The sequence below is a fragment of the Accipiter gentilis genome, chromosome 19, assembly GCF_929443795.1.
Source record: "Accipiter gentilis chromosome 19, bAccGen1.1, whole genome shotgun sequence".
Classification (NCBI taxonomy): Eukaryota; Metazoa; Chordata; class Aves; order Accipitriformes; family Accipitridae; genus Astur; species Astur gentilis.
This window is the reverse complement of record NC_064898.1, coordinates 17,391,820-17,417,906: the sequence shown is the minus strand read 5'-3', so window position 1 is coordinate 17,417,906 and position 26,087 is coordinate 17,391,820. Positions and strand designations below refer to the sequence as shown.

Here is a 26,087-nt window from a genome sequence, read left to right as displayed (position 1 = left end):
GTCTCCAGGAAAAAATGAAGGTACCATCTTTCTCCTGCCATTCAACTGTTTGGCCCCACTTCTCTGTGCATAACCTTTCCTTGTAAAACGTTCCTTCCCTGCCTGAGCTCCAGAAGTTCCCAAATCCCACCAGACTGTTTTAAGCTTTGCCATCATCGTTCCTCTTCTCACCGAGTCAGAGGTCAGGCAAATACATCACCTGCTCTGCAGCTCTCTGCCATGGTGCTGCAGTCAATACCAGCACCCACTATTAGAGAGCAAATAAAATTGCCAGCATTTTTCAGAATCTTGCTCCCTTGTATTATAGTTTGCTCCATTACAGCTCTATACTGATTACTAAGGTTGTGATCAAAACCAAAGTGTAACCTTCTGAAAAGGCTATGGAATTATGAAATTAAGAGAACTACAATTATATACTCAATTACCCAGTTTCGCCATTTAAAAAAGCTATCATGTGGTAAGAAACTCAATTCTAAATTATGAGCTGTAGTAAACCACTACACCGTATGTTCTAGATCAATTTAAGGTCAAACTAATTTACATTTTAAGTAACTCATTGGTTTTTCACTTTAAACAAGTCCCAAGATTCCAGTGCAACCTCAGAGTTCAAAAGTAACTAACTAGATAATGAAATTATCAACCTCAAGAAGTTGTCTATAAACATTTGTCTATAAACAGAAGACTATATGCTCAAATCAAAACAATTCCTTTGCTCCAAAATTTAAACAGTACCCTCTGTGCAAAAATACCCCAATACAAGACTAAATCAACACAGAAGGACTTTGATTAAAATGGAGAAAAGCAAAAGAGAGTTAAGTTTAGCTTTGTAAACTTACAGGTACTAAAGATGGCAGAATTGTTTAGATACAGAAGCTGAAATTTATGGTTTTTTTAATAAATTCTCATGCTCTCAAAACACGTTCTTATTACCAATGATTCAGTCCCAATATTTCTACAAGTTAAACACCGATAAATATTAAAACAGTCTCTCTCCTCTAAAATTACTTTTTTCCATGCTTTTTTATTTTAACACTATTTAAGGTGGAATTTTCTTAGAAAACACTGAATTTTTATATTAGGAAACTGAAATTATGTAACCACTTATGTCAAACTCTAATTTTCCATGGTTCCATGCACACGGAAGAAATGAATGAAGATTTTGAACTGTTGTGCAGTGTAGGAATTTCAACCAAATGAACTTCGTGACCAGAAAAAGAAGGCAGGCAAAGGAAACAAATAAATTGGTAATAAAAGAGATCTTGAAAGGATATACACGCACAATCTCTCCCAAGCCATCTTAATACATACAAGTAGCCTGTTGAAATATTTAATAGCTTGGGCAACAGCAGAGATCACAGCACAAGTGAGTTCCAAGGAGAGGACAACAAAAGCATAACAGCTTTTTTAAAAGAGCAGGTGTTTTCATGCAGGAAAGAACAGTAATAGTAAAATTCTTCCTTATCTTTTCATTTCCTGTAGTCCAGTGAATTGCATCAATACACAGATAATACTTACCTAAGGTGAAGTATCCCCAAGCAGGAGTTACTCTTTCGCAGTCAAAGAAGAGTTAAGTGATTCTTGAAGCAATTATTGACACCTCACGTGCATTATCCAACTCTCTAAAATAGGCACTATCCTCCTTCAGTTACACTGTCAACCACCGGTTTCTGTAAAGTCTCTTCAAGGTCCTCTAATTTTAGAGCTACTTGGAGTGCATACACAAGAAACACAGTATTAGGACTTGCAAAGACTCCTGATTCAACCAAGGCATTGCCACCAACAAGGGACATATTTTTCTCATGAGCCTGTCTGCGCATATGGAGAGATTTCTGGTATCAGATTTTATGAAGTAAATTTGTAAAATTTCACTTTAACCTCATACACCACCTTTGCAGAAGCTGTCACTAGCCACTGGTGTGCAGCTGAACTGCACTCTGAACTGTGAAGACTAAAGCAGCAGAACATACACTTCTCAACCCATTTTCCTCAAAGTACTTTTTGCATCATCTACATGTGCAACACCTGGGAATTTCTCAATAAACTGACTCTGCTAATGGTTCACAGAGAAATGCCAGCTTTTGATAAACGACTGTTGGGTAGTTACTTAATCATGTGTTTTCTTGCCTGTTCTTGTTTGTTTTCTGTTGAGATCAAAGGTCCTTACTGACAGGGGATACATACGTTCTTCTCTGTATATAAAATGTATAGTCCATTCATAAATAACCATTTATAATGGCGCATGCTTTGCCCTTCATCACACTTTCCAGCTTAATATACCCTCCAACTCTGGCCACATCTTTGAAAAAGTACAAACCACCAGTTATTAATATACAATATTAACTTATTTGTGCCAGTATTTTACTCTGTTTACAAACATAATATCTATCTTTTCCAGTACTCATTGCCCAATATCCACTAGTGTACTGTTTTTAAATACTATGAATTTGTGAAAGGAAAGAGGTATCATAAACTGCCTTTGATTGAAGAAAGGAAAAGGTATGAGTATTCCTTTAGATGACAATGAAATTGAAATTACATGTCAGTTTTTTTCATGACTCCAAACATGTGTCAGATGTCTTTGCTCCCTATTATCTAACTTCATTTTTTTCTCTTTTATACATATACATATGTATATACACACACAAAAATACACATGCCATCTAAATACTTCAGTATTAAATAAAAATATTGTTCCTGGCATCTCATCAAACAGTTTTGTTGAAATTTATTAATATAAATACTATAGATAATTTAAGCAGGTCAACGAAAAGTGGCCTGAAGGTAGGAGAAATACATTTACTGGAGAGAAGTGCAGAAACTGCCTTGATGTTTTAGTGCATGAAATGCTGCTATGCAAGTATACCACCAATTAGGGGAAAAGGTTAACTATAATTTTAGCTATTATGTGTGCTTTTGATACCAACCGTTATTTTGGTGATTTATAGTCTTAGTCTATACACTGTAGACTATAGCCTACAGTGCAAGAAATGCTCACCTACTTTCTACTGCTGTGTGAGAGACTCAATGAACCTGACTTTATACAAGACTGGTTAGAGCCTGCTTCATAAATTTTCTCTCTCATGGTTTGTGGTCTGCATGAGAAATATACAGACATATATCTGAATACATGTAACAAAACAAACTATTACACAATATATTTTGCAATTTATTTTCACTGTGATATTATTAGAGAAATTTATTTTTATTCTCAGCTTGTGGGATAACTTTATAGTTGTACATAAACCAGCAGGCAGCTTTATGAAAATGCTAACTCTTTTCAAAATATCCTGTTTCAGAATAGCAAATATTAATTATATCCTCAATGGAAACTCCTTCTCCAGTTTTCTCTGAACCATCAGAAGAGATTCAGCATGTCTACTGTTTGCTAACACAACACACAGAACTCAGCCTTAGATGAATTATGCTGAAGATAACCATACCAGGTTTTCTAGGACCTTTCATTTGCAAAGTATAGCTATGCCAAGTGACAGAGCTGAAGAAATATGCTACATAAAAGGTACCCATAACTTCTCTCTGTTCCCTTTTAATTAAGAAAGGGCCTTCAATACGAAGTAGAAACATTACCTTGCCTGCCTGCCTAAGGATATAATTTGTTATTATGTTCCCTATCCTGGCAAGTAAAATGGGCAATACTCAGCATTATGAATTAATCTGAACACATGCCATGAATGCTACTTGGTTTATGGCTTTTAGATTCAAGTTGCAGCACCAAGAACCACAGGACCTTTTGAGAAAACCTGTCACCCTATTTTTTTTATTATATGCAGTCCTTTGTTACAAAGGACTTGAAGGCTGATCATCTTTAGTCAATTTAAAATGCTACCCTACACTTTGGTAAACAAATCAGTAATCATATATTCTTGCTTTATTTTGCTATCAAGCACTTTGCTCATATTTAATCATAGCAATTATTTCTATTGTGCTTACCCCCTGTAATTTTGTTATACAGAATGACAGTTATTTGAGCTAAGCAATTGCTCACAATAATTTTTGTGTTTATTTGTATTGTGATTATTGTCATTCCAGCACTCTCATTGCAAGAGTAGAGCACTCACAGTTATGCATATACAGATCATTCAATATCTAAGCTGTTGTGCTTCCTTGGGGTTCAACCACTTACTAAAGAAAAAAAAAACAAAAAACCCCACTATGCATAGAACAAAAAGTAAATGAAAATAGTAAGTTATCTTCTTATCCCTCTGAATTGCCAATAAAAATTGTAATAGTAACATGAAAAAATAACTACTGTATTATTTATTTTTGCATTTAACTATCAGATTATTTTTTGCCAAGGAATGGCTTCTAAAGAGAGATGTATTTACCAGCATGTATTAATAAGAAACTGAATCCCACAGAGCTGAATCTGGGCTGAAGTCAGAGAACAGTTGCTCTTCTACACATACTCTGTCTCACCCCAGTACATCCTTGTCAAAATATGGAGATTAGAACCGCACTGGTATTTAAAGCCGTGGGAAGCCAAGTTTTATATGGCAGCAAAACAATGCCCTGTGTCTTGTTTTCTGACATTTTCATTGGCCTTTTTGCTGCCAGTGGATACTGAGCTGATGGTTTCAGAAACCTCTTGACAATAACTCCAAGATCCCTTTCCAAGTTTTAACAGGTACTTCTAAGCCCATCACTCTTGTAAGTACAGTTTAAATTACTTTCCCCTTGATGCGTTACCTAAGAATTTATCTAAAATGAACTTCATCTGCCAGCTATCTGGAAGCTTCTCATCTTTGCAAGCTCCTTCAATGGTTCCTCACCACTGGCATGACATTCTACTACTCACAACATCTGATTATCATCTCCATCCCCACTAGACACCCCCCCCTTTTTTTTTTTTAATACACCGAAATTAGATTGACAGCCTGCCAGTCCTATGGCGCAAGGGCTGTTTGTAATATTAGTTCACACAGTTTTGCATTTTAGTAGTAAGTTCCTTTAGGACTCTCAGGTGAATAAAGTTAATGGAGAAAAATAACAATATAGAAAGAAGCTAGTTCACCTCTTGCCATGGAGGAAATCCACAGAAATATCAAAAAATAGAATTCAATTCTTCTCACTTAAATCTGGGTGCCTACAGACAAGCTAGTGTGAGGTAGAGATCTAGTCAACATCATAAATTAAATTTTGAGTACATTTATGTAACCAAATATGAAGTTCTTCAAAAAGCAAGACACTACCCCCTTACACTCCACTGACCACAAGGATTAAAACTTACTTCACGGGAGCGGGAGCCAACACAACTAATTTAGATTGAGAGAAGATGAGTGTCCTATAGAAAAGTGATCCTGTGAATGTAACTACATTACAAAGACCACACCCAGAATACCATGTCCAGTTTTAGGCCTCCTCGGCACAAGATAGACATATATATAAACTGGAGCAAGATCTACAGAGGGCCACCAAGGTGGTTGGGGGGCTGGAGTAGCTGCCCTGTGAGGAGAGGCTGGGGGAACCAGGCTTGATCGTATTTATATCGGGTTTGTGTGGCAGGGCAGGGGCCGCCGGGGCGGCTGCTGCTCAAAGCTGCCGGAAGCTTCGGCGGGTGGGAGCCGGCCCCGCCGCTGGCCCAGGCCGAGCCCGTCCGTGAGGGCGGTCGTGCCTCTGGGAGAGCAGAGTGAAGAGGGGAACCTGCAGGGAGTAGGGGATTGGGATGGGAGAGGAACCCCTCTGCGGGTACCGAGGTCAGGGAGGAAGGAGGGGAGGAGGAGCGGGGGAGGAGGGGATGCCCCCCCAGCCCGTGGGGAGACCGGGCGGCAGGCCGTGTCCCCCCAGACCAGGGAGGGAGGGCAGCCCCCGGGGGAGCAGAGGACCCCAAGATGGCCAGGACTCCATGGGAAAGCCCGCGCTGCAGCAGGCTGTGCCTGAAAGCCCATGGGAAGGGACCCATGCTGGAGAAGTTCATGGAGGACTGTCGCCTGTGGGAGAGACCCCATGCTGGAGCAGGGTGTGAGGGGGAAGGAGCGGCAGAGACAACGTGTGATGAACTGACCTCAACCCCCATTCCCCATCCACCTGCGCCGCTGTGGGGGGAGGAGGTGGAGAAAATCGGGAGTGGAGTTGAGCCTGGAAAGGAGGGAGGGGTGGGGGGGAAGAGTTTTAAGGTTTGGGTTTACTTCTCATTATCCTGTTTTTATTTGATAGGTAACAAATTAAATTGATTTTGCTTTTTTCCCCACGTTGAGCCTGTCTTTTGCCCGTGAGTGATGATGCTTGTCTTGACTCATGAGCTTTTTGTTATATTTTCTCCTCCTTATCCCTCCAGGGGGGAGAAGTGAGCAAGCTGCCTCATGGTGCTTTGTTGCCAGCTGGGCTTAAACCACAACAGTACTGCAGATGAGAAGACAGAGAGGAGACCTAATAGTCTTCCACTACCAAAGTAGAGGTTACTTAGAAGATCAAGCCCAGCTCCTTACTGAGGTCAAGCGTGAAGACAAGAGAAAATGGTTACAAAACAGGGAATCTTCTGACTTGAGACAAGACCAAAAAAAACCCCCATCTTTGGGGGCAGTTAAGTACTCGAACAGGTTGTCCAGAAGGTTGTGGAATCTCCATCTTTGGAGGCTTCTCAATTCAAACACAATGAACCTGATCTGAGTAGTAGGTTAGACTGGATAAACTCCTGAGGCCACTTGCTTCCTAAACCAGGAAGTGGAATTGTATGAGTCCCCTGTCAAATTTGTCCACATGACACTCCATTGGTGGCAATCTCATTTATATCAAAACCACAGGTTGCAACTACAAAATTAACTAGATATTTGTTGCTTGTGAAAAAGGATTTCGTGTTCGTGCTTTGTGTCTGCATTCGTGTCTTTACACGATATTTCACAAACTATAAAAAGGGCTGCAGGAAAAAAAATTGTTAAGTAATCTTACTACAAATTCCTCTTATCTTTTAAGTGCATGGAGATGAAGGGTAGAAAATTGCAGAAGTGGATAACCAAATAAATAAATATTGAGATTTTGCAGAACTGTGCTTCACCTTCTACTGGAAGAGGATGCTGCCCATTTTAGATAGCCCCCATATTAGAAAAAGGAAAACAAATCTGGGAAAATGGTGTAGAAACACTGCACTTAAGAAACTGCACAACTAACAGGAAGGAGAAATAGTAAATCAGTAGGAAAAGAAAATTCAAGAAAAATTAAGAGAAGGCTGGTTTGATCGGCTACACACCACCTCCTACAATAAATCTAGAAAGTACTGTAAGAATCTGGTCAGGTTGTAATATTATAAAAAAAAAAAAAAAAAAAAAAATCAGCAAAGGTTAGGAAGAACAAGACTTGCAAAAGACGAAGGAAAAAAAAAAAAAGAAACAGTACTCATGCCATCAGTCACATTACCTGGTTTTGCATCCAACAATATGTAAACAAATCATCATGAATGTTTCTGATGAAAGTTCTGACAGGTACATACAAGTATTGCATCAAATATTAATTGATGCAATAAAGAGTGATTAGTTTTTTAAAAAACAAATTACTGTAGAGAAGAACTGCTTTAGTATGCGATACCTTAATCCAAACAGTGTGTCATGGATGTCATCATGCAGTACTAATATACCACAGAATCTCTAGAATTAAATTTAAGAATTTCCTAACTGGAAACTGCTGTATCCAGAATGAAAGAATTCAGTCTTAGGTCTCATTTTGACAAACAAAAAAAAAAAAAAAAAAAAAAATTGATCCCTGAACTACTCATTAGTCACAGGTCAGTGATCGTATCTTCATTGCCAGCTACTGAACAGCTATTTCCAATGAAAGTCAGTTTCTAAATGTCAGTCATCTAACATTTCTGTCCTGAAACGGGGGAAAAAACCCCTGTTTACTGTCAGAGCTGACAATCATTGTGGGAAATAGGAAACTAGAGAAAGGAATCCTGACACTTGGGGAAAGGGGCACAGGATCTAGCCTTAGGGGTCCTAGTCTAGAACAAAAGACTTTGCTTTTCTGTCTTGGGAACATGGCAGCTACCCTGGTGAACATGAGGCTGATATTACAACCAAAAGCAATAACATGGTCATAAACATGAAAGAATATAAGTAAAAATAGGGAAGTTATTGCTCTGTACTGAAAATTGTTTCTGTTTTGGCAGATGTGAAAGAGACTGCATGAGTATTCTTTTATACTCTGCACAAAAAAAGATTGTCTTAAACAAGAAGGATTGGAAAATGCCTCCTACGCTCAGTCTATTTAGTTTACCAAAGAGTACACCAACTATAAATTAATCATAGCCTGCTTGCATTAACATGCGGAACAAAAAGTGTGGTAAGAAAGAATCCTTAAACCTAGCAGAAAAAAAAGATAAGCAAGCACAATAACTAAAAGTTGAAACTTGATAAATGCAACACAGAAAAAAATTTAAATACACAAATAAAACAGCATGGGTAATAAGCCACTGGATTCATCTTTATAACCGAGACAGATATGCCCAACACTTCAAGCATTTCTCTCCGCTTTGAAGTGGACACAGAGTTACACAGGATGGCGTTTCCTTCTAGCAATTAAAAAAAGGCTATAAAGAGCCATTTCTAAAACACTGAATCATGGAAATGTGCCTGGCAAGACCCAAAACACAAAGGATTCTGGTCCTTTTTCTTCCACTGAAGAAAGGCTAACATTGCCATGCAATTCACAGTTTCTCACAATACCACATCAGATGGTTGTACCTTCAGGAGGCAGGTTAACTTATCACTACCCCACAGTTTATTTGGCACAAAGCTGAATAAGAATTAGATCTAAGATACCCAGCTCAATAGAGCCACCAATATGAATTATTTTAATTTTCATTCACGATACTTTAACCTTTCCTTAACATCAGCTAGCTTCCTTGCAATTTCTTTCTAGGTCATTAAATATTATTTTGGATTGAATTTGTTAAAAAATTATTAAAAATTACCTCAGACAGGGCTTTAATTTAAGCAATGACGTCCAAAATGATTACCCTGTTTTCCCAAGAGTTACAAATCTAGAATATGTACTTCTGCAATCAAAACTCATTCAGGTCTCCAAGCTGCATACTAACTCTACTGGACATTTCCACAAAATATGTAACTTCCAGATGGCAATCTTGAAACAAGATTGAAATTTTAAATCAAACTCCACATACTTTTATAATGTACCATTTTGCATCTAACTGAATAGTAAATTCTTTTAGCCAAGTCTATATGTCCAAGCACCAGGTCTTAAAATTAAACTGTTAACCATATTCTCAGCGGTGCACTTTGCAGCAAGTATTTGCAATTATTTTGCCTCCACGTTCCAACAAGAAATATAGTCTGTAACTAGCAAATAGGGATAATTAAAAGAAACATAAAGCACATAATTGCAGCTCTCTTAGCCAAACCACTTAGAGACTTCAAATGTAGAATATATTGTCAAGTTGATGACTTGCCACATAATAATAGAGGCTCATTCCATGCATTTATACTAATAGTGCTCTGGCTCCTTGTCTGATATTACAGATTAATTATGTCAGACAATTAAAACAAAGCATAAAATAAAGGGAAAGGCATAAAAATAAAGATGAAAACAATAAAATAAATGCAGGAAAGTTACAAAACAAAAGGGGTTTGGATACTGGATAAACAGTGGATAAACACAGAACAAGAGACTCAGTGGCTTTTCCAACTAGTTAAAATGGATGTAGAGATCTGAAATGTCAAGGAGAATGCAATTAGCAAGATCATGAGCAGGTACCAGTAGAGTGAAAATGCAGTAGTTCACAGAACTTGATCTTAATCCAACAAAGACAGAGGGATTTAGCAAAGGCTACAAAGATGGAAGTGTGACAAGACAAGAATTCTGCTAACCTAGAGCATGAGAAGCAACACTGGGAGCCAGGGAAGAGGGAATGAGAGCTGCCAGTGTGAGACCATGATACAAGAGAACGGGATTTATTCCTAACAAAGAGGGCAGTGAGACTTTTTGCAATATATCAAAAACCATGTCAATAGTAAACAAGGGACTGAAAGCTGCCAATGGGAGAACAAAAATCTGAATACCTACCACACTGCATATAGTACAGTATATATATGCTAGTTAAGCTATTGCAGAGCGTGACTTTCATTTTGTGTAGTTATATTAAATATTATAATATGTATGTTTATATAAATATATTAAAAAAAAAATCATAGGATGTAACTGTTAAAAATAGGTGTAGTAACTCCCAGCTGCATAAGATGCACTCCGGCTAGAAGGACTGTCAACAGATTGTAGAGATGGAAGAGTAACCAAAAAGTTAACGACTAGCATTTAGCCAGTGCTCCTGATCTGCCACAATCACAAAAGTGTTAAAAAGGCAAAAAGATGCAGAGAGATACCACTCTTCCCTGTTCTTAGAAATGGCAGCCTCCAGTAAGTGGCCTAGATGCAATATTTCTCTGCTATTGAGGCACAAGCTAAATCTGTTCAGATACCATGATTCAAATTATGCTATAATCAATCACATAAGTAAGACTTACCCAGAGAAAAAACAGTCCCCATCTACCTTCTCTCCCACCCCCCTTCCTACCCAGTAGGCAGGAGCCAGATTCTGAAGTCAAATTTACTATCCTAGGGCCTTTGGATACAAGAAGTTATTCAACGCTATGAAACATTTTCCCTTTTTCAGATGTTTTTTGTCCAACTACAAGTTTCTCATTGATTCACTTGATATTGTAATGCATCCATTTCATAGAAATATTTGCACAGGAGGCAGTATTAGGACTTTCTGTTGTTGAGTCTAATAATATAGTGCAGCATGCTTACAGCAACTTTCAACAGGCTTCCTGAAAACAACGTGTAGTCATTCCTCCTTAACTTGTAAAGTATAGCCTGAGTTTTCTTTACAGGAGATATATGCATGAGTGATCCAAAATAAAATATGCCATCTAAGTATTTTCCTGAAAGAAGATTCTGTTAGCGTTGCCATTCAACTTTCTCACGGATTTCTAACTTTCTGCCTAAGTTGCCTCCCTCAGTTTCTCTTCCACATGTCCCTACTGCCTTCCCAACAGGCATTATACTTTACTAGTAGTCCAGAGCTGAGCATTCAGGCTAAACATCTAATGCTGAATAGAACACACAATATTAAATTTTATCCATTTTCCCAGTAGTGGAAACACCTGGTTCTCCAACCCATACTTAAGAGAAGTTTTATGTAAAATTTGTATTAATTCAATCATCATTCAGACCACCAGCCTTCTTTCTGAAGTGGCTGAAAAGTTTGAAGTTAGGCTAACTTTGAGCACAAGGTTGGACTAGATGACTTTCAAAGGCCCCTTCCAATCTTAAACCTTATTATTCTATGATTTTAAAAGCTACTTGGGGGGGGGTGGGGGTACATTGATGGAATGATTGTATACACCTAATTCCTTCAGAAAGCTGACTTTGAACCAACTAGTCTTCAGTGGTGGAAATTATGTTTCAAACTAATCAGTCAATGTTTGTAGTCAAATCATCTTATCTGATTAGACACACTTTCCTTGAAAACCTTTAATTAATTTTTGTTAAATTGTTTCACAGATTGAAGGCAATAAGCTAAATTTTAACTAACTCACTAGAGGTGAGGCAAGTGATTCTACAGGAAAACACTGCTTAGCATTTTTTCTGTCCTGGATTCTTCTTTACAATACAAAACAACCTTGGCATTTGGTACATCCTTCTACTTTTCCCTTATAAGCTACTAATAAACCTGAACATAATACCTTGTACTTTAAGTAGAATGCAACTGGCAAGAAATCTCTTCATTATCTTGGCATATCATTCACGTTTACAAGATTACAAAATACTGAGTTTAAGAAAAAAGAAGAAACTAAAATGTTACTTTAAAAAGAACTTGAAATACTGACTCTAACACTGCAAGAGCTGTTTAACCTCTAAAAACTGAAACACAAGTATTTACAGACTTAGATACAAAACTTTCTTTTATATACCACAGATGCAATGTTACTGCAAATATCTTAGCTGCTTGTCAAGTTCTACAAAATTATGAAACCAAATAAATAAAACTAAATAACACAAAGTAAATAAAAAAATAAAAAATAATAATCCATCAACGAGCTTTTAAGAACACTCCTCCAAGAATGTTTCCTCTCCTATCCCCAGAATAGATGAATGTCCTTCTTTATGGCATGTCAAAGAAAGTACTGAAATGATAGAGTATGTATAGTTTCTAAGAGGCCACTACACAATTATACAAAAGAAACCAGTTGGCATCAACAGAATTCTTAAAAGATATTTTGAAATTAAATGTCTCCAATTTTCATTCAAACATTCAGATAAGTAATACCAACAAATATTTCATGTAATCATGGTAATCATAATACAAATTCTTATATTTTCAGAGCATAGCATTGTCATCATAAATATTTTTTTATGCAGAAAGATAATACTTATGCAAGCACACAAATTAATGTATTAACTGTATTGCAGTGGTGCAACAATGCACATGCACACCATGCCACTGAAAGGACAGTAAACAGTTGGAATAATTCAAGAAAAAAAAAAATAGGTATAGCACACTAATTCAACTCTCATTTCAAACAGGTATTGGATTATATGCAGTAAGTAACATTTATTTGATATGGAACTTTCACCTGCAAGGAATTATTTTTCCTTAAAAACTTATATATCCATACTGAATCATATGGAAGAGGTTCTTCAAATTCAGCTCCCTCATATATCTATACTTTCCTTGTCCTTGAAAGACGGTAATTTATTCATTACCTGGTCAGAGTCTTCTGAGTTTAGAATAGACAAGAGGACAGCAAGACAGAACTACTGCACAAATCATAATGAATTTTAAACCATTTCAGATCTGCATAATAAATGTGTGTACTCCACTTAACTTTGCTTAGACCAATTATATCATTGTTTCCTTCAAAGGAAATAAAACAGAGTATAAAAATACTAACAAGCAATTAAAAGAACTAAGACGTACACAGTGTTCAAGATAATGAAAGGTCTTACTCAATGGTCCTATAAGTGGTCTTGGTAGTCCTGGATAATCGATTTTGAATGTCAAAGGTCTCACAATGTCCAAGAGCTATAGCCAAAATGGTAATTCGAGCAATTCCCTGACCTGCTTCGAGCAATTCCCTGACCTGCTTCATACCATACAATTACATAATGTGCATTATAAAGTCCTAGCACCTGTGAGAAGACAGAGAACACCTCTGTCCTGAAAGCTAACTTAATTTTTTGATTCAAGCTGTAGAAATCTCAGTTTGCCATCTTGCATCAACTATCTTTATGAACCATACTCTGTAAAATCAACCACACAGCCATGCTACTCATCCTAATTGAAATAATTTTGTTTCTGTAACTTAAGACTCACTACATTTATAGAACTGGTCTGAAATTTCTAAAGCACCAGGATAAAAATAAAAGAGAATCTGCTAAGGGGATTTTAAAATTGACTTGCTCCAGAAGAACACAAAAATAGAATACAACAATATGTACTTTTTTAGTCTCATATCCCAAACTGCTGCCTCCTCCCTTTTTTTAATTTCTGTGGGACACAGTAACAGAACTCATCCCCTATGGTTTGCAATGCCATTATCTGCAATTACAGAACATACTAGATACCAACTTAAGCATGACAAACACCTTATGAGATTCAGCTGGAGGAAAAAGCTTCTGAAGGTAAAAAAAAAAAAAGATCAAAAGAACAATTTTAGTCTTACTGCAACTGATTAGCAACAGTGAAGAACAACCACAAAACCCCATCCATATGGGAAGGTAAATAAACACATAGACCTTTTCCTCGACCAGTCAGTACTGTGGTGAACAGAAGTCATCACACATCAATGCTGCTCTTATCTGAAAATTCGTCTACATATTTCTTTGCTAGAAAACTGTCTTTAATATTAAACAGCATTTTTTTAGCACATCACAGACACACTTCTGATGTCATTTTCATTTAAGCCCTCTCACTAGAGTGTGTCTGAAGCACCGTCCCAAAAATCAGCCAAAATAGTACACAAATTAAGGCAGCTCAACCTTAATGCAGAATCAAAGCATCCAGTGTGTCTTCTGTACTCAGTCATCTTGTCAAAACTGCCCTCTGAGAACATGGTGTATCAGTAGGTAGGATGTTCAGCTGACACACCGTGGAATATATAAAACTTCAAAAGTAGCCTGTTGCAATTTTCAAGCTTATAATTAAAAAGAGACTGCCTGATATTGTATGATTATCAGTTACATTAATTTGTTTTACCACAGAAATGCCTCGCTAATGAGTTACCAGTTTACAGGACAGTAATGTGATCCAAGATACTTTTTACTAAAGGAAGAACTATAGTCTGGATAATCTTACCAGAAAAGTCCATATGAAATAAAAACATAATTTAGCTTTGAGGAACAAGACAGAATTTTTATTTTGCTATGTTACAGAACAGCTTTGATCAATAAGCCATTATTGCAAGTCAAAACACAACACATTCTATCACTCACTGAATTGAAAAATAACACAAAACAGTTAAACACAGAACATGGGTGTTTGTGCTGATTAGTGAATACGATCTGCTCTTTTCTGATTGAATGCCAGAGCCAGCATGAGGAAGAATAGGGGGCTACATGCCAGGGTAGGATAAAGAAAAACAGAGAGAAGGGTAAGATATCCTACATTTGTAAGCAGTGAGCTGTTAATTTGATTCACATATCATAAAATCATACTGCAAAGATATTCCTCTTCTTTCCTCCATCTCCTAAACTCTAGAATACAGCTCTTCTGCTTGTGCCAGGACAAAGGTCTGGGGTTACAGTGCAAGCCAGGTCTAGGAAAAGTTCCAGGTTAAAACAAAACAAAACAAAACAAAACAAGACAAACAAGGAAAAAAAAGAAGCTTACAGGATGCAACAGGAAAGAACAAACTAATGAATCCTTGAACATGACTTTGAAAACATAAGGGTTAAAAAATGAATGAGATATCACTTGTGCTAGAGCTCCCTCAGACTTTCTGTAAGTGTAAATCAGTGTTGCTCATTATCACTACATCTACACTGTGGGACCTTATCAAGTGAAAAAGTACAGATAAATATTCAATAATATTCAACTCAGATCAACCAAGTAAGCATAGCATGGCATTCTATTACTTTTGGTATCCCCATTAACACAATATACTTTTCAAATCTGTGTTGTTGCATGTCAAAAGGGAGGAAGGAAGACATATGCCAATCTCCTGAAAATAATGAGGATATTTTTAACAATGTCAAGCACTATTATCTATTTCCTCTTAACTGGGCACTAGGAAAAAGGGGTGGGTTTCCATCTGCCTTTACTTCTCCCTTAGGAGTCTTTGGATCTTGTAGAAATTTCAAGTCTATGAGCCACTGGATAGATGTAAAATGCATAAGGAGCATGTGCGAAAATAGCTGCTCCACTCAATAAGCATGACAGAAAAATCACTGGCTTGTATATGACATTTAAGAAGGCACTCCATAAATGACCTTCTATTCTAAGCCAGTTCATGCATAGAAATATAATGGGCCAAAATAACGGAGAGATACAGTCACGAACATATTACAAAGATCACTTTCCATGAGCTAGAGAATATATGGATGTTTGTTATTTGGACAAAGAATTTTCAGATCACCATTTCGTTATATTTGTAAGTATACAGATGGAAAATATAAAGTGGAACAAAAAAATAAAAGCAGGCTTGATTAGTTTTAAAATTATTGTTAGACAGGGAAGACGGGATTGAATTGCAGGAAACCGAGCATGATATTCAGCAGCACTTCTGACTCTTCCTGAGAAGAATCCATCATACCAAATGCTAGATATATTTCTCACCTATATTCCTTCAAATAGCCCAAAGAAGGAAACAAGCACTTCTTTGGCCCAGTTCAACTCCAGAAGTTGGCCCAGGTCAACTCCAGTTTTAGTCCAGAAGCTAAAAATATAATATATACATATAAAATATATGTAAAAATAGATCAGACAAAATGTGCCCTTTCAAGCACCTGTTTCCCTTGCTTACAAGGAGTCTGGCTAAGATGACTTTTGCAGGTGTAGAGGTCCATGGAACAAACTTCTGCATGCTAAACTAGACGACTCTTAACCTGTGTAGCGCCTTGCAACTTATGCCATGTGACACCTAAAATCTTCAGAGCATGGACTGCCACATTTAGACTGTAAATGGTATTATGAATCTTCACCTTGCACTTCACAATAAGTGAATAAATTTTGCCAAGGAGCCTGTAAAAGGAACTATAAATTTAAAAAAAAAAAAAAAAAAAAAAAAAGGCGCTCTGCTATAATCCAATTTTCAATTAAAATACCATAATGCTTTTCCACAAGAATTCCTGCAGAGTTGTAAAATACATATTTAATGCAAACACTAAACTGTGGCAAGTAATAAGGTCTGTTTACTAGGAAATAATTACTGTTCCAGGATAGAATCAACTATTTCAGAATACATAAATGCATTGCTAAACTATTTGTTCTTAAACAATTTTTTAAATAACAAAACAAATGTCTCACAAAGAAAAAGCAAGCAAATTTTATGACACTGCTGTTATTTTAAATTATTTTTACAATTTTCTTACTACAAATCTTTCAAAATTTTCTATTTTCCACCTCAAACACAAAGCCTATACATTTCTTCCTGTCCCATACCTACAAAAAATTTTGGAAAACAGATGTACTTCAAAATCTGAATTTATTCACAGAATCCTAATGAACACCTGAATGGAAGGAGGTCAAACCTACACAGCAGTAAGTAAAAACAAAAAAACAAACAAAAAAAAAAAGCAGGACATGTTTTAACTTTTCAGGAATTTACTTCAGAACCTTCACTTTCTGTGTAAGCTTTTAAAAACATAATAATTTTCAAGTAATATCCTGTTTGGGTCCATATCAGAGTCACTGTTAAAGAAGATCTGGCTGAAGCAACAGACCAAAAGGAAGAACTAAACCAGTTGGCTTCATAATGCTTTGATGAATACTAACACTAGACCATTCTGCTGGACCCTAGAGTTATTTCTGGAGCAGTGCTAGTTTTAGAAAGAAAATCCCCAGTCTGTTATCTCATACAACTTACATTCACAAGTTAACGTCTCTACAACAACCAGCAATAAGAAACACTTCTAGCACCACTCAAATAATCCATAACATTTAACCATTAATCATAATCTGTAGACATTTGGTATCCATATGTTAAAATAGTGTAAAAAAAAAAGTTTAATATTTGTACTGTGAGAAAGAACACTAGTTATTATACATACATAAAGTGATGCTTACACCAACGGCAACTCGTAAGATGTGCCATAATTCATAATGGCATATCAAAAGAAAGAAATTGTAATCAGGATAGAACCCTGATATTAAGAGATCCATTCGTCTTGCAAAGATATTCAGAAAGGTTGGAAGAAACTAGATTTCACATATTTATTTCTCATGCCAAGCATATGCCCAAAAACCACACAATGATGCTTGTTCTCATCTTCCAACTGAAAACCACACCACAGGATCTTCTAGCAAGAAATAAGAATTATGGTCATCAGCCACCCATACCCCCCAAAAATACATATAAACCCACAATGAAAAAAAAAAAAATTTAATTAATTAATCAAATATTTCATTTTACTCCTTTGACAATTCATAAACAACTATTTTGTGTTTAAGCCCACTTTGAGGGGCCTGTTAGCAGTCCACACAAATATTCTATATCCCATCTGGATTTTTTTTCAATCACAAAGTTAACTCTTCAATTTATCTGTCATTAATATTACCCTTTAAAATGAACAAACTCGTATTAAAAAATTTTGTGTCCAATTGCTGATACACAAACCACTTCTATGTAAGCAATTATCACTTAATCCTAAAAGCATGTATTAAAATCTATACAGATCTTAAAATTCCTTCATGTTACTTCTGCTGTAGCTACTCTAAGCCAGTAATTTATTGGTGCAATGTCATTAAACAGTGTAAAATAACTGGTAAACATCATGTTATCTTATGTCTAATTTTTCAGCATCAAGAACTGTTCTTTCCTAAAACAAGGTAGATTTGAAACAGGGGAATATTTAGACAAGCATAACTGATAAGTTCAGCCGAATAATGCATTTATTCTCTTGGTAAAATTACACACTAAGCTCTGGCTGATTTTTTTTTTTTAATGGAAAGCAGCTCACTAACAGCTTAGTTCACGCTCAGTTGGATCAGCTATTCAATTAAGTTTGTTTCATTTCAAGCTAACAATCAAAACAGCTGACAAGTCAACCGATATCTCCACATCCACATTCAAATGCAATATTTCTTAATTTTCATTTTAACAGGAGCACTGTGGCTGCAGGAATATAGCCCTAAATTAAGCTATTAAAAAAAAAAATAAATCTATATTTCTTGTGTGGAAGAAAGATACTATTAACTCTCAACTTCAGTTTTCTCCATTATATTTGCTGATGCTCTTCAGCAGCTTTTACCAATTCACAAAAAAAATTCTTTCATTACTATCTTGAAACTAAGAAATCAAATGCAACTTATTCTTTAAAAACTGAAGTACTGCTTAAATTATTCTTTTCTGTTGTATCCCTTTACTTCTTCATGGATTTGCTGCCACCATTCAGATGAAAACTATTTTTTCTCAATACTTCTTTTTTTAATTCTTCCAACAACTCCAGCAAGCACAATTTAATTTCAGTGCCTGTGACAGATGCACACAAGCCCCCCCTAACCAAATGAGCAGCAGTTTGGTACAGGCTCCAGAGGAGGTGAAGGTCTGAGCCGTAGGTGGGCCAAGAACTCCTCTAGGAGACCCCCGAAGGAGCAGAGCGACACAGTGAAAGTTGTGGGTACAAGGAGTCTGGTGCATACCTCTCCCATTGTATGCAATTTGACTACAAACCAACCACTTTATCCCATAAATATGACAGCCGAAGTGAGCCTTCTTCGAGCTCTCTCTGCTAGGCAGCGTGGCTGCATGGCGGTGACCTCCAGCAACGAGATCCTTTACCAAGGACAGATCGCTGGATGAGCCTTATTCGAGTTCTCCCTGGACAGCAACTGCTGCACACCAGGCAACTCTCCCCTTAAGCAGGGACGCCTCTCCATGTTAAGAGATATTAGTCATTTAGCTCAAATAAGTTTTAAATAGAATTAACCACTTAGAGTTACAATGTTGTGTGATTCAGTATGCTGTTTGCTTAGCTTTACTTACCTAGCAGGAGTAGCTAGGTTTGCTGAAGCCTTAGGTCACAAGCTGTAAACTTTCACTTAGATTTACTGAACATGTACCTACTTAGTCAAAACAGGGGTCTCCAGAGCCAGCGTAAATCATGAGATAAGGAGGCTTCAAGGCTACAACCGCCAACAGCACCTGCAACTCAACAAGATGACGAACAGCCTGTCTGGAGACAGTGAAGGAATCCAATAAGGAGTCAGAAGGTGTCCAGCCAGAATCACTACTGGACCAAAGGGTGTGTGGAAGGTGCGTGAAGAGAGTGTGAAGAGTGCGTGAGGGGCAGGTGAATAGTCTGTAAGGGTATAATTGCCCAGGGATTTTTCTGCTCGGGCTAGTCCCTCCCCAGAGGTACTCCGCTGGAGCTGACCCTGCTGCTGTACCACTCTATTAAATTATTTATTTTTATAAGACTCGATGCCTGAGAGTCTGTTTCAGGAAACCAAGGGTTCGAACTTGGGAGTGAACTAACACCAGATGCCTGGACAGAGCAGTAACTGGTGGATAGCATGCTAAACTTTGAAATCCCAACTAAGTGATATAAAGGATCAACTGTGCACACATAATTCCCTTAGTCATAAACCATTGACCACGTCTGGGACTAAGATTGGATCTGGCTACACCTAGACTCCTCTCTGAGGAGTTTAGAAAGGAGGGGGGTACTTTCTGAACCTCTTGACTCAACGGGAGGTTTTCCTTCCCCTTTGAATCTCTTAGCCATAAACTGTTGACCAGGTCTGAGATGAAGCTTGGATCTAGCCACATCTAAGCTCCATCAGGAGTTTAGAATGCAAGGAGGTCCATTCTGAACCTCGTGAGTCAACAGGAGGGTGTCCCTTACCTTTTTGCATCTCTGATCTCTGTGCAAATCATCCTAAATTGATTCTAACTTGATCTTCCCTTGTATGTTTCTCCCGTGTAGTAAGTAATAGAGCAAACCTTGCCATCAAACTCTTAAGTTGCACTTTTACAGATTCTTTAAGGATGCTAAATCTCATCTGCGACAGTGCTCTTCTGGCAGAAAACATGAGTAGGCCTTTGCTAGACAGTAAGTAAGAAATTTACATTAGCATTCTATTAGAAGCTTATATTCTTGCCCCATCCTGAATTTTTTTAACCACAATTTTCACTGAGAGGCATCGATAGAAGCGAATATGTTTGATGCTATTCAGCACCAATATTGACCAATGCTTGGGAGTTGAAGCTGATGATCTCCAGATGTCCTCTCAACCTCCATGTGCTCAACGTATTTTGAAGCTGTTAACACAGGAGAATTAAATGTTTAGGCTCAACAAAACCTCTCCAAACTCTTCCCTACTACAATCTCAGTACCACGTAAGCAGGGAAGAGTAAAAAACCCTTCATGATACAATGGCAGCTTATTCCAAGCAATGCACTAAACAGGACTCATTTGGGTAGAAGGTTTTTTCTTGTTCTCCCAGACAAACCGGTCTCTCAAAAGATAAAAGTAAAACTTACACTGTTCTATGTAAAGATATTAACAAAGCTTTTCAAAATTCAGCCAGGATGGTCCAGCTCCTTCAGAAGCAAACTGAAAAGCTTCACACTCAAATGGTTAATCCCAATGTGCAGCAGCCACAACCCCATCATGTAACAGGCTCAGCTAAGGGCTGAACCACGGGCACACTGCCCAACCTTTATCCAAGCAGATGCGGCAACCACAGATCCAAACTATTTTTGTGATGTGTTTTAAAGATATAATGTCTAAAGTATTTACTGTGATTTTATAAAAATTCCATCCTGACAAATATTTCAAAGTACTGAAATTACCTGACATTCAAATACCACAAACGCTACGTAAAATCTGTGAGAAAAATAAACAAAAAGCATTTACACTTTGAATAAAAATGCATATGTGTGTTCCTAACTTCTAACTTTGCCCCCCACAGTGATGCTTAGTCCAGCTTTCAATCATATTTCTGCCTAGCTATCTTCAAGACCAGCTCCCACCTGCTTTCAACAACTACCAAACCCAGTCTCCAGCTCTAGTCTGGACTTTCAACACAAGCCTAGCTCATCCCTCCAGTCAGTGCACAAGGTGCTCATCTAGTTTGTACAACCACTTAGTGTTATGATTTATGAAGTATGGTGTGATCTTCCAGCTTGCTACACCATACATGGTGAAATCCAAGCAAAGATGAAGAGATGTATGTCTGTTGCAAATGAAATGAAGTGTTCAGTATCAAATGAAGTGGGAACTCCTCCTCTGTCTCCTTTTTCTTAAAATTCAGAAGTATCTGACTTGCGGTTTTACCCATGCAATACTAAGATGCTATTGTAACACTATAATAAACTGGAGGAAGGGGTAAAAGCAGTAGGGAACAAGGTCTGTCTAGTCATTTGCACTCACTGTTTCCGTGTTCAAAAAGTACAAACAAGGTGCTATAACCAAAGGAAAAGCATGCTTTTGACAGTTTAGCATTCTTCCAGCCAAAATACTCCTTAGTATTTGCTTTTACCTTGAATAGTAGCGTGTCTTGAAAAACCTGCTAAGAACAGATGTGAAATTTCAGACAGCTACTGCGAACATTGTTCTTACATCTATTTGTAACTTCCTTTCCAATATGGTAAAAAACAATCTTTTGAACAGCTTTAACTACCAATCCTGTCTAGAAAAAGAGTCCAGGTGACCTCACTGCTCCTTAGGAATGGCTCAGTGAGCCAAGACTGACCTACTCCCACAGCAACAACCACTCAGCCCAGACACACACTTCCCGACGGCTGGGTACGCTCCTCCCCTGCCCCAAAGTTGAAGGCTTGGCTCAGACTGGTGACATTAGGGGTCAAGTGTATTTTCCATAGCATGCTTCAGGTAAGGTATCTTTTGTGAAACAATAACAGAGAAAGCAGAACATGCAAATCTAAAAATGCAAACTATACTTGCGATCATCCTCCTGCAATGCTAAGTGCCCAAAAGTGAGTAAGTAAATAATGAATAACCCTAAGCAATGCATATGGTTTTTTGGATGTATGTTACATCTCCAGTCATTTGTCAAGCCCTTACTTAAAAAAAAAACCTTACCAGACAAAAAAAAATAATTCCAAACACTCCAGGGTATGCTTTTTCCCAGCAAAGTTTCTGATATATTGCAATGATAAAACAATGACCTAATTTTTATTTGAGTAATGCAAAAGCCCCAAAAACTAGTAATAACCAATTTTTCAAGACTTCTCTTATAAAGCTAATGCGTTATTAGCAACACAGCTGAAGTTTCTCTTTTCAGAGAATTATTTCAAGCAAGTAGAGCCCCTTTAATCAGTGTATGACCTCTGAATGGTCCAGACATTACAACATATTCTGTCGCTGATACCAAAACCATTTCATTTTTAAAACTCAATTTAAAGGGTTTTGGATTTTTTCTCTCTATCAAAGAAACACTTTCTGAATCATTTTAGGAGCAATGTTCTGCCCTTAGTGAAAGCAAAGCATTATTTAAATCAATTCTGTTTATAACCAGTGCTTCAATGAAAATGACAAAGAGAAGATGAGTGCAAGCATGGGAGCTTACACACACAATTGTTGGTGAAAACTTATTATAGATACTGCATGCATACAATTTGTAGAAACCACTTCAAAAAAACCTGAAATGACAACTAGGATAAATACAACATATCACACAACAGCCTGTCAAATATCAAACATTTAAGAGCAAACTTTTAATTTACTTTTCTGTGCCTCACAGCAAACAATTTAATACTCTCAAATATCCCAGCAACACCTGTAATGCTTCAGCACATCCATTCTAGAGATCTGCATCACAGATAAGTTTCAATGGCACAAACCAGGTTCAATTTTACTACACACATTTTTTTCAAAGACATAAAGATACAGCATTCACTTTATACTGCATGCTGCTGGTTTATAATGAAAAAAAAAAAAGAAATCTGAAAAAATCACAATGAAAAATTGCATGAAAACAAGAAGAAGAAAGAATGTGTGTCAACATATCTCTGGGAAAAAGGGACCACAATTCACGCTGGATTAGATTCTTCCTGTCCCAATTCACGTAACTGTAGTTAATTATACCCAAGAGGCAACTGCTCCATTTTCAAGTCCTGCTCACAAGGTACCCCACCTCTGATTTGCTTTCATTTCTTTTCAGCTATCACAGACTCCTCTTTCAGATTGTAAAGCTAATTTTCTTGCTCTTTTCTACTTCCTTTTCTTGGAGACTGTTCCCCAGTTTTGCCTTCCCAGAATACTCAGTAATTGCAAGCTCAATAATAAAACTGAGTAAAAAACCCAAAATAACGTGGCTGAATATCATGGAGTCATCTATAATTTTACCAAGTCAAACAGGGAAATGTGCTTTTAAACTTATTCACCACAGGGTCTCCTCATCAGACACATCTCTGAAAACATCTTTCACCTATAAACTCTCAAAACCTTCAGCAGTAAACAACAGTTTGTATCTACAAGAATGTCAGCTTTTAAAATCTATTGTGGTATCATTACCAGGGCAGGTTATAAGGGGCACATAAAGGGCAATAGGGAATGAGTGGAAGTTAAAGGGCCTCATGACACCAAGATATGGTTAAGACTGGTTTACTGGGGTCCTGAAGAAACACTAAAAAGCATTTTGAAGCTTGAAGCATTTTGATCTAGATGTCTCTCAGGTATTACAAGAGCTATTCATCTATCCTCAACCTTAAAACCTTAACAGGATCGTGATGCACTGTGAACACTTGAAGCAGAACACAGACTACATGGTGCTTCAGGAGATTTGCATTTCATTATTCAAGAAAGCTTTTCACTTTTTTTTTTTTTTTAATTTCACATAGCAGATGTATTTTCAGAGCAGCAAGTTATTAGGTCAATGGTACTTCCCTTTGCTTACTGCAGTAATTAGATTCCATCAACATTCAACTGTTTCTCTCAACAGGCTTGACCTTAAGATGGATGTTCAAGTTCTCTTTGACAACAAGCAATTATTAGCTGCCATCCAGCACATTAGCATTAACCAAGAGAACAGAACCAGCAAAAACTAAACTATTCTCTTTCATCAATACTTTCCCTCCAAAAAAATGAAGTTTAGCATTTTTTGCTTGTTTGGCGGTTTTGATGCTTTTTAAGGTAAACAGCTCGTTTCAGTACAATAGTCAAGTCAAGAATCCAGCTTTGTACTAGAAACAATTTTTTATAAAATCTTTAAGAAAAGATGCTACAAAAATGTTATTCAGCACTTTAGATGTGAGCTGTAAAGACAAACGTAAACTTCTTAGTTCATTACTTTCAGGAATACTGATTCCTAGATGAGACCATGCTCACCATTCAATGAGTACTGCTGATTCCTACTATATCTATGATATCTAGACTAGCTGTGAGAAAAGCAGGGACACAGTAAGAGGGCTGGGAAGAGTAGGGGACAAACAAGAAAAACAATAGAAATAACAAGCAGTGAGGGCAGAGATACAAAACTACTTTGGAGCGTTATCACCTAAAGTAAGTGGCCCTCCATGAACACTGTGACTATGCATCCATGTTTGCCAGTGCTTTTTTACAGCTACAGAGCAGCACACCTTAGGCTTAATCCTCAGACAGACAAAACAGAAAAAGGATTTCTCCAGGAGCAGCGTGTACTGCAGATCGCATAGAGAAATGCTGATATGAAACTGCAACGTGTGTCTATTAATTAAAAACTTTTATTCTAAGAAAATTATTTTCAAGTTGGGACCTTCAGAGTATTATTGGCGGAAAATATGGTTGTCAAATAATTGGTCACACCTACTAAAAAAAGCATGGTTAAAATACAAATACAACAGTAGATTCACTTGCTCATGAAAGTCAAAACATACTGAATCATTGAAATAAAATTTCAGGTTTGCTAGCCTCTGGAAAAATAAATAACAAAACATGCATTTAAATAAGCAAGCCCCAACAACATGTAACAGGAAGGTTTTTTACGGATGTTCTGCACATACTTACAGGTTGAGCAGACTAACAGCGCTCTCGCCACAAGCTCACTGAGTAACTTCCACTTCTGCTCCACTTTAGAAGTGACAGCTGGAATAAGAATCTCTGCTGGGACGTAGTACTGAATTGAATAGGTCACAAAAATCCCAAAGGAGTAGAGAATTTTTACAGATTGATACAACCTGTTGAAAACATTTACACATGTTCATGTAAGTTGCAAAGTCTTCATAAAAAAAATTAGCTTGCTAATGGCACTACAGCTATATCTATAGATATATATAAAAAATACATTTTTCCCCCCAGCAAACAAGAAGATAACATCATCTGCTTGCAATTTATAACTATGAAATTGCAGAAGATAAGCTGACTACCAAAATACAAACCAAAACAATAAAAACCAAACCAGTATCATGCAATTATAAATGAATAAACTTAAAGAAGAACAGGTTAAACAGCCAGCAGTTATCTGGGAAAAGAAAATTCCAAATTCACATCAAATATCATCTGTACATTGATAAACCTTTCACAGTGGCAGTAAACATTAGACATTTTAAAGACTAATGCCAATATCCTCCAGATTTCTGGATATTCACAAAGTGTTCCTAAAAAGATTTCTCACTCTGGGAAAAGGGTATCTCAGGACACATTATTTATTAAAATTGGAAGGAGTACCTTCTAAGGCTAGAAAATATCCATAACCAAATTTACTTGTGGTCCACACTCTCCTCTTCAAAACCGCTAGGTACAAACCAGCACTAAATTACTGTGCCATGTCACAGTATTTCATAGGGTCCAGAGCAACACAAAGGAGTACTAAGCTCTACAGCTCCAAATTGTGCCAACCTTATGCCAGTGGTGGATTGGCAGGATACATTACTAAGAAAAAGAAACTGGAAAAAGAATGTATGCACGTGTAGAATAGAGTTCATTCTGATGCAGGAATGTCTTTCCTAACATACAGGACT

At 37.2% G+C, this 26,087-nt stretch overlaps 2 protein-coding genes across 3 annotated transcripts in view; both read right to left on the bottom strand.

Moving 5' to 3' along the window:
* TAF1D (TATA-box binding protein associated factor, RNA polymerase I subunit D) overlaps window positions 1-26,087 on the bottom strand; it is an 815,997-nt gene that overhangs the window by 479,998 nt on the left and 309,912 nt on the right. The window lies entirely within an intron of this gene.
* The window catches only part of SLC36A4 (solute carrier family 36 member 4), a 118,417-nt gene that overhangs the window by 33,207 nt on the left and 59,123 nt on the right, over window positions 1-26,087 (bottom strand). For both annotated transcript variants that reach the window (XM_049823608.1, XM_049823609.1), the window contains one exon: window positions 25,135-25,304. In XM_049823608.1, the coding sequence (XP_049679565.1) occupies window positions 25,135-25,304 (170 nt within the window). The remainder of the gene's footprint in view (window positions 1-25,134; window positions 25,305-26,087) is intronic.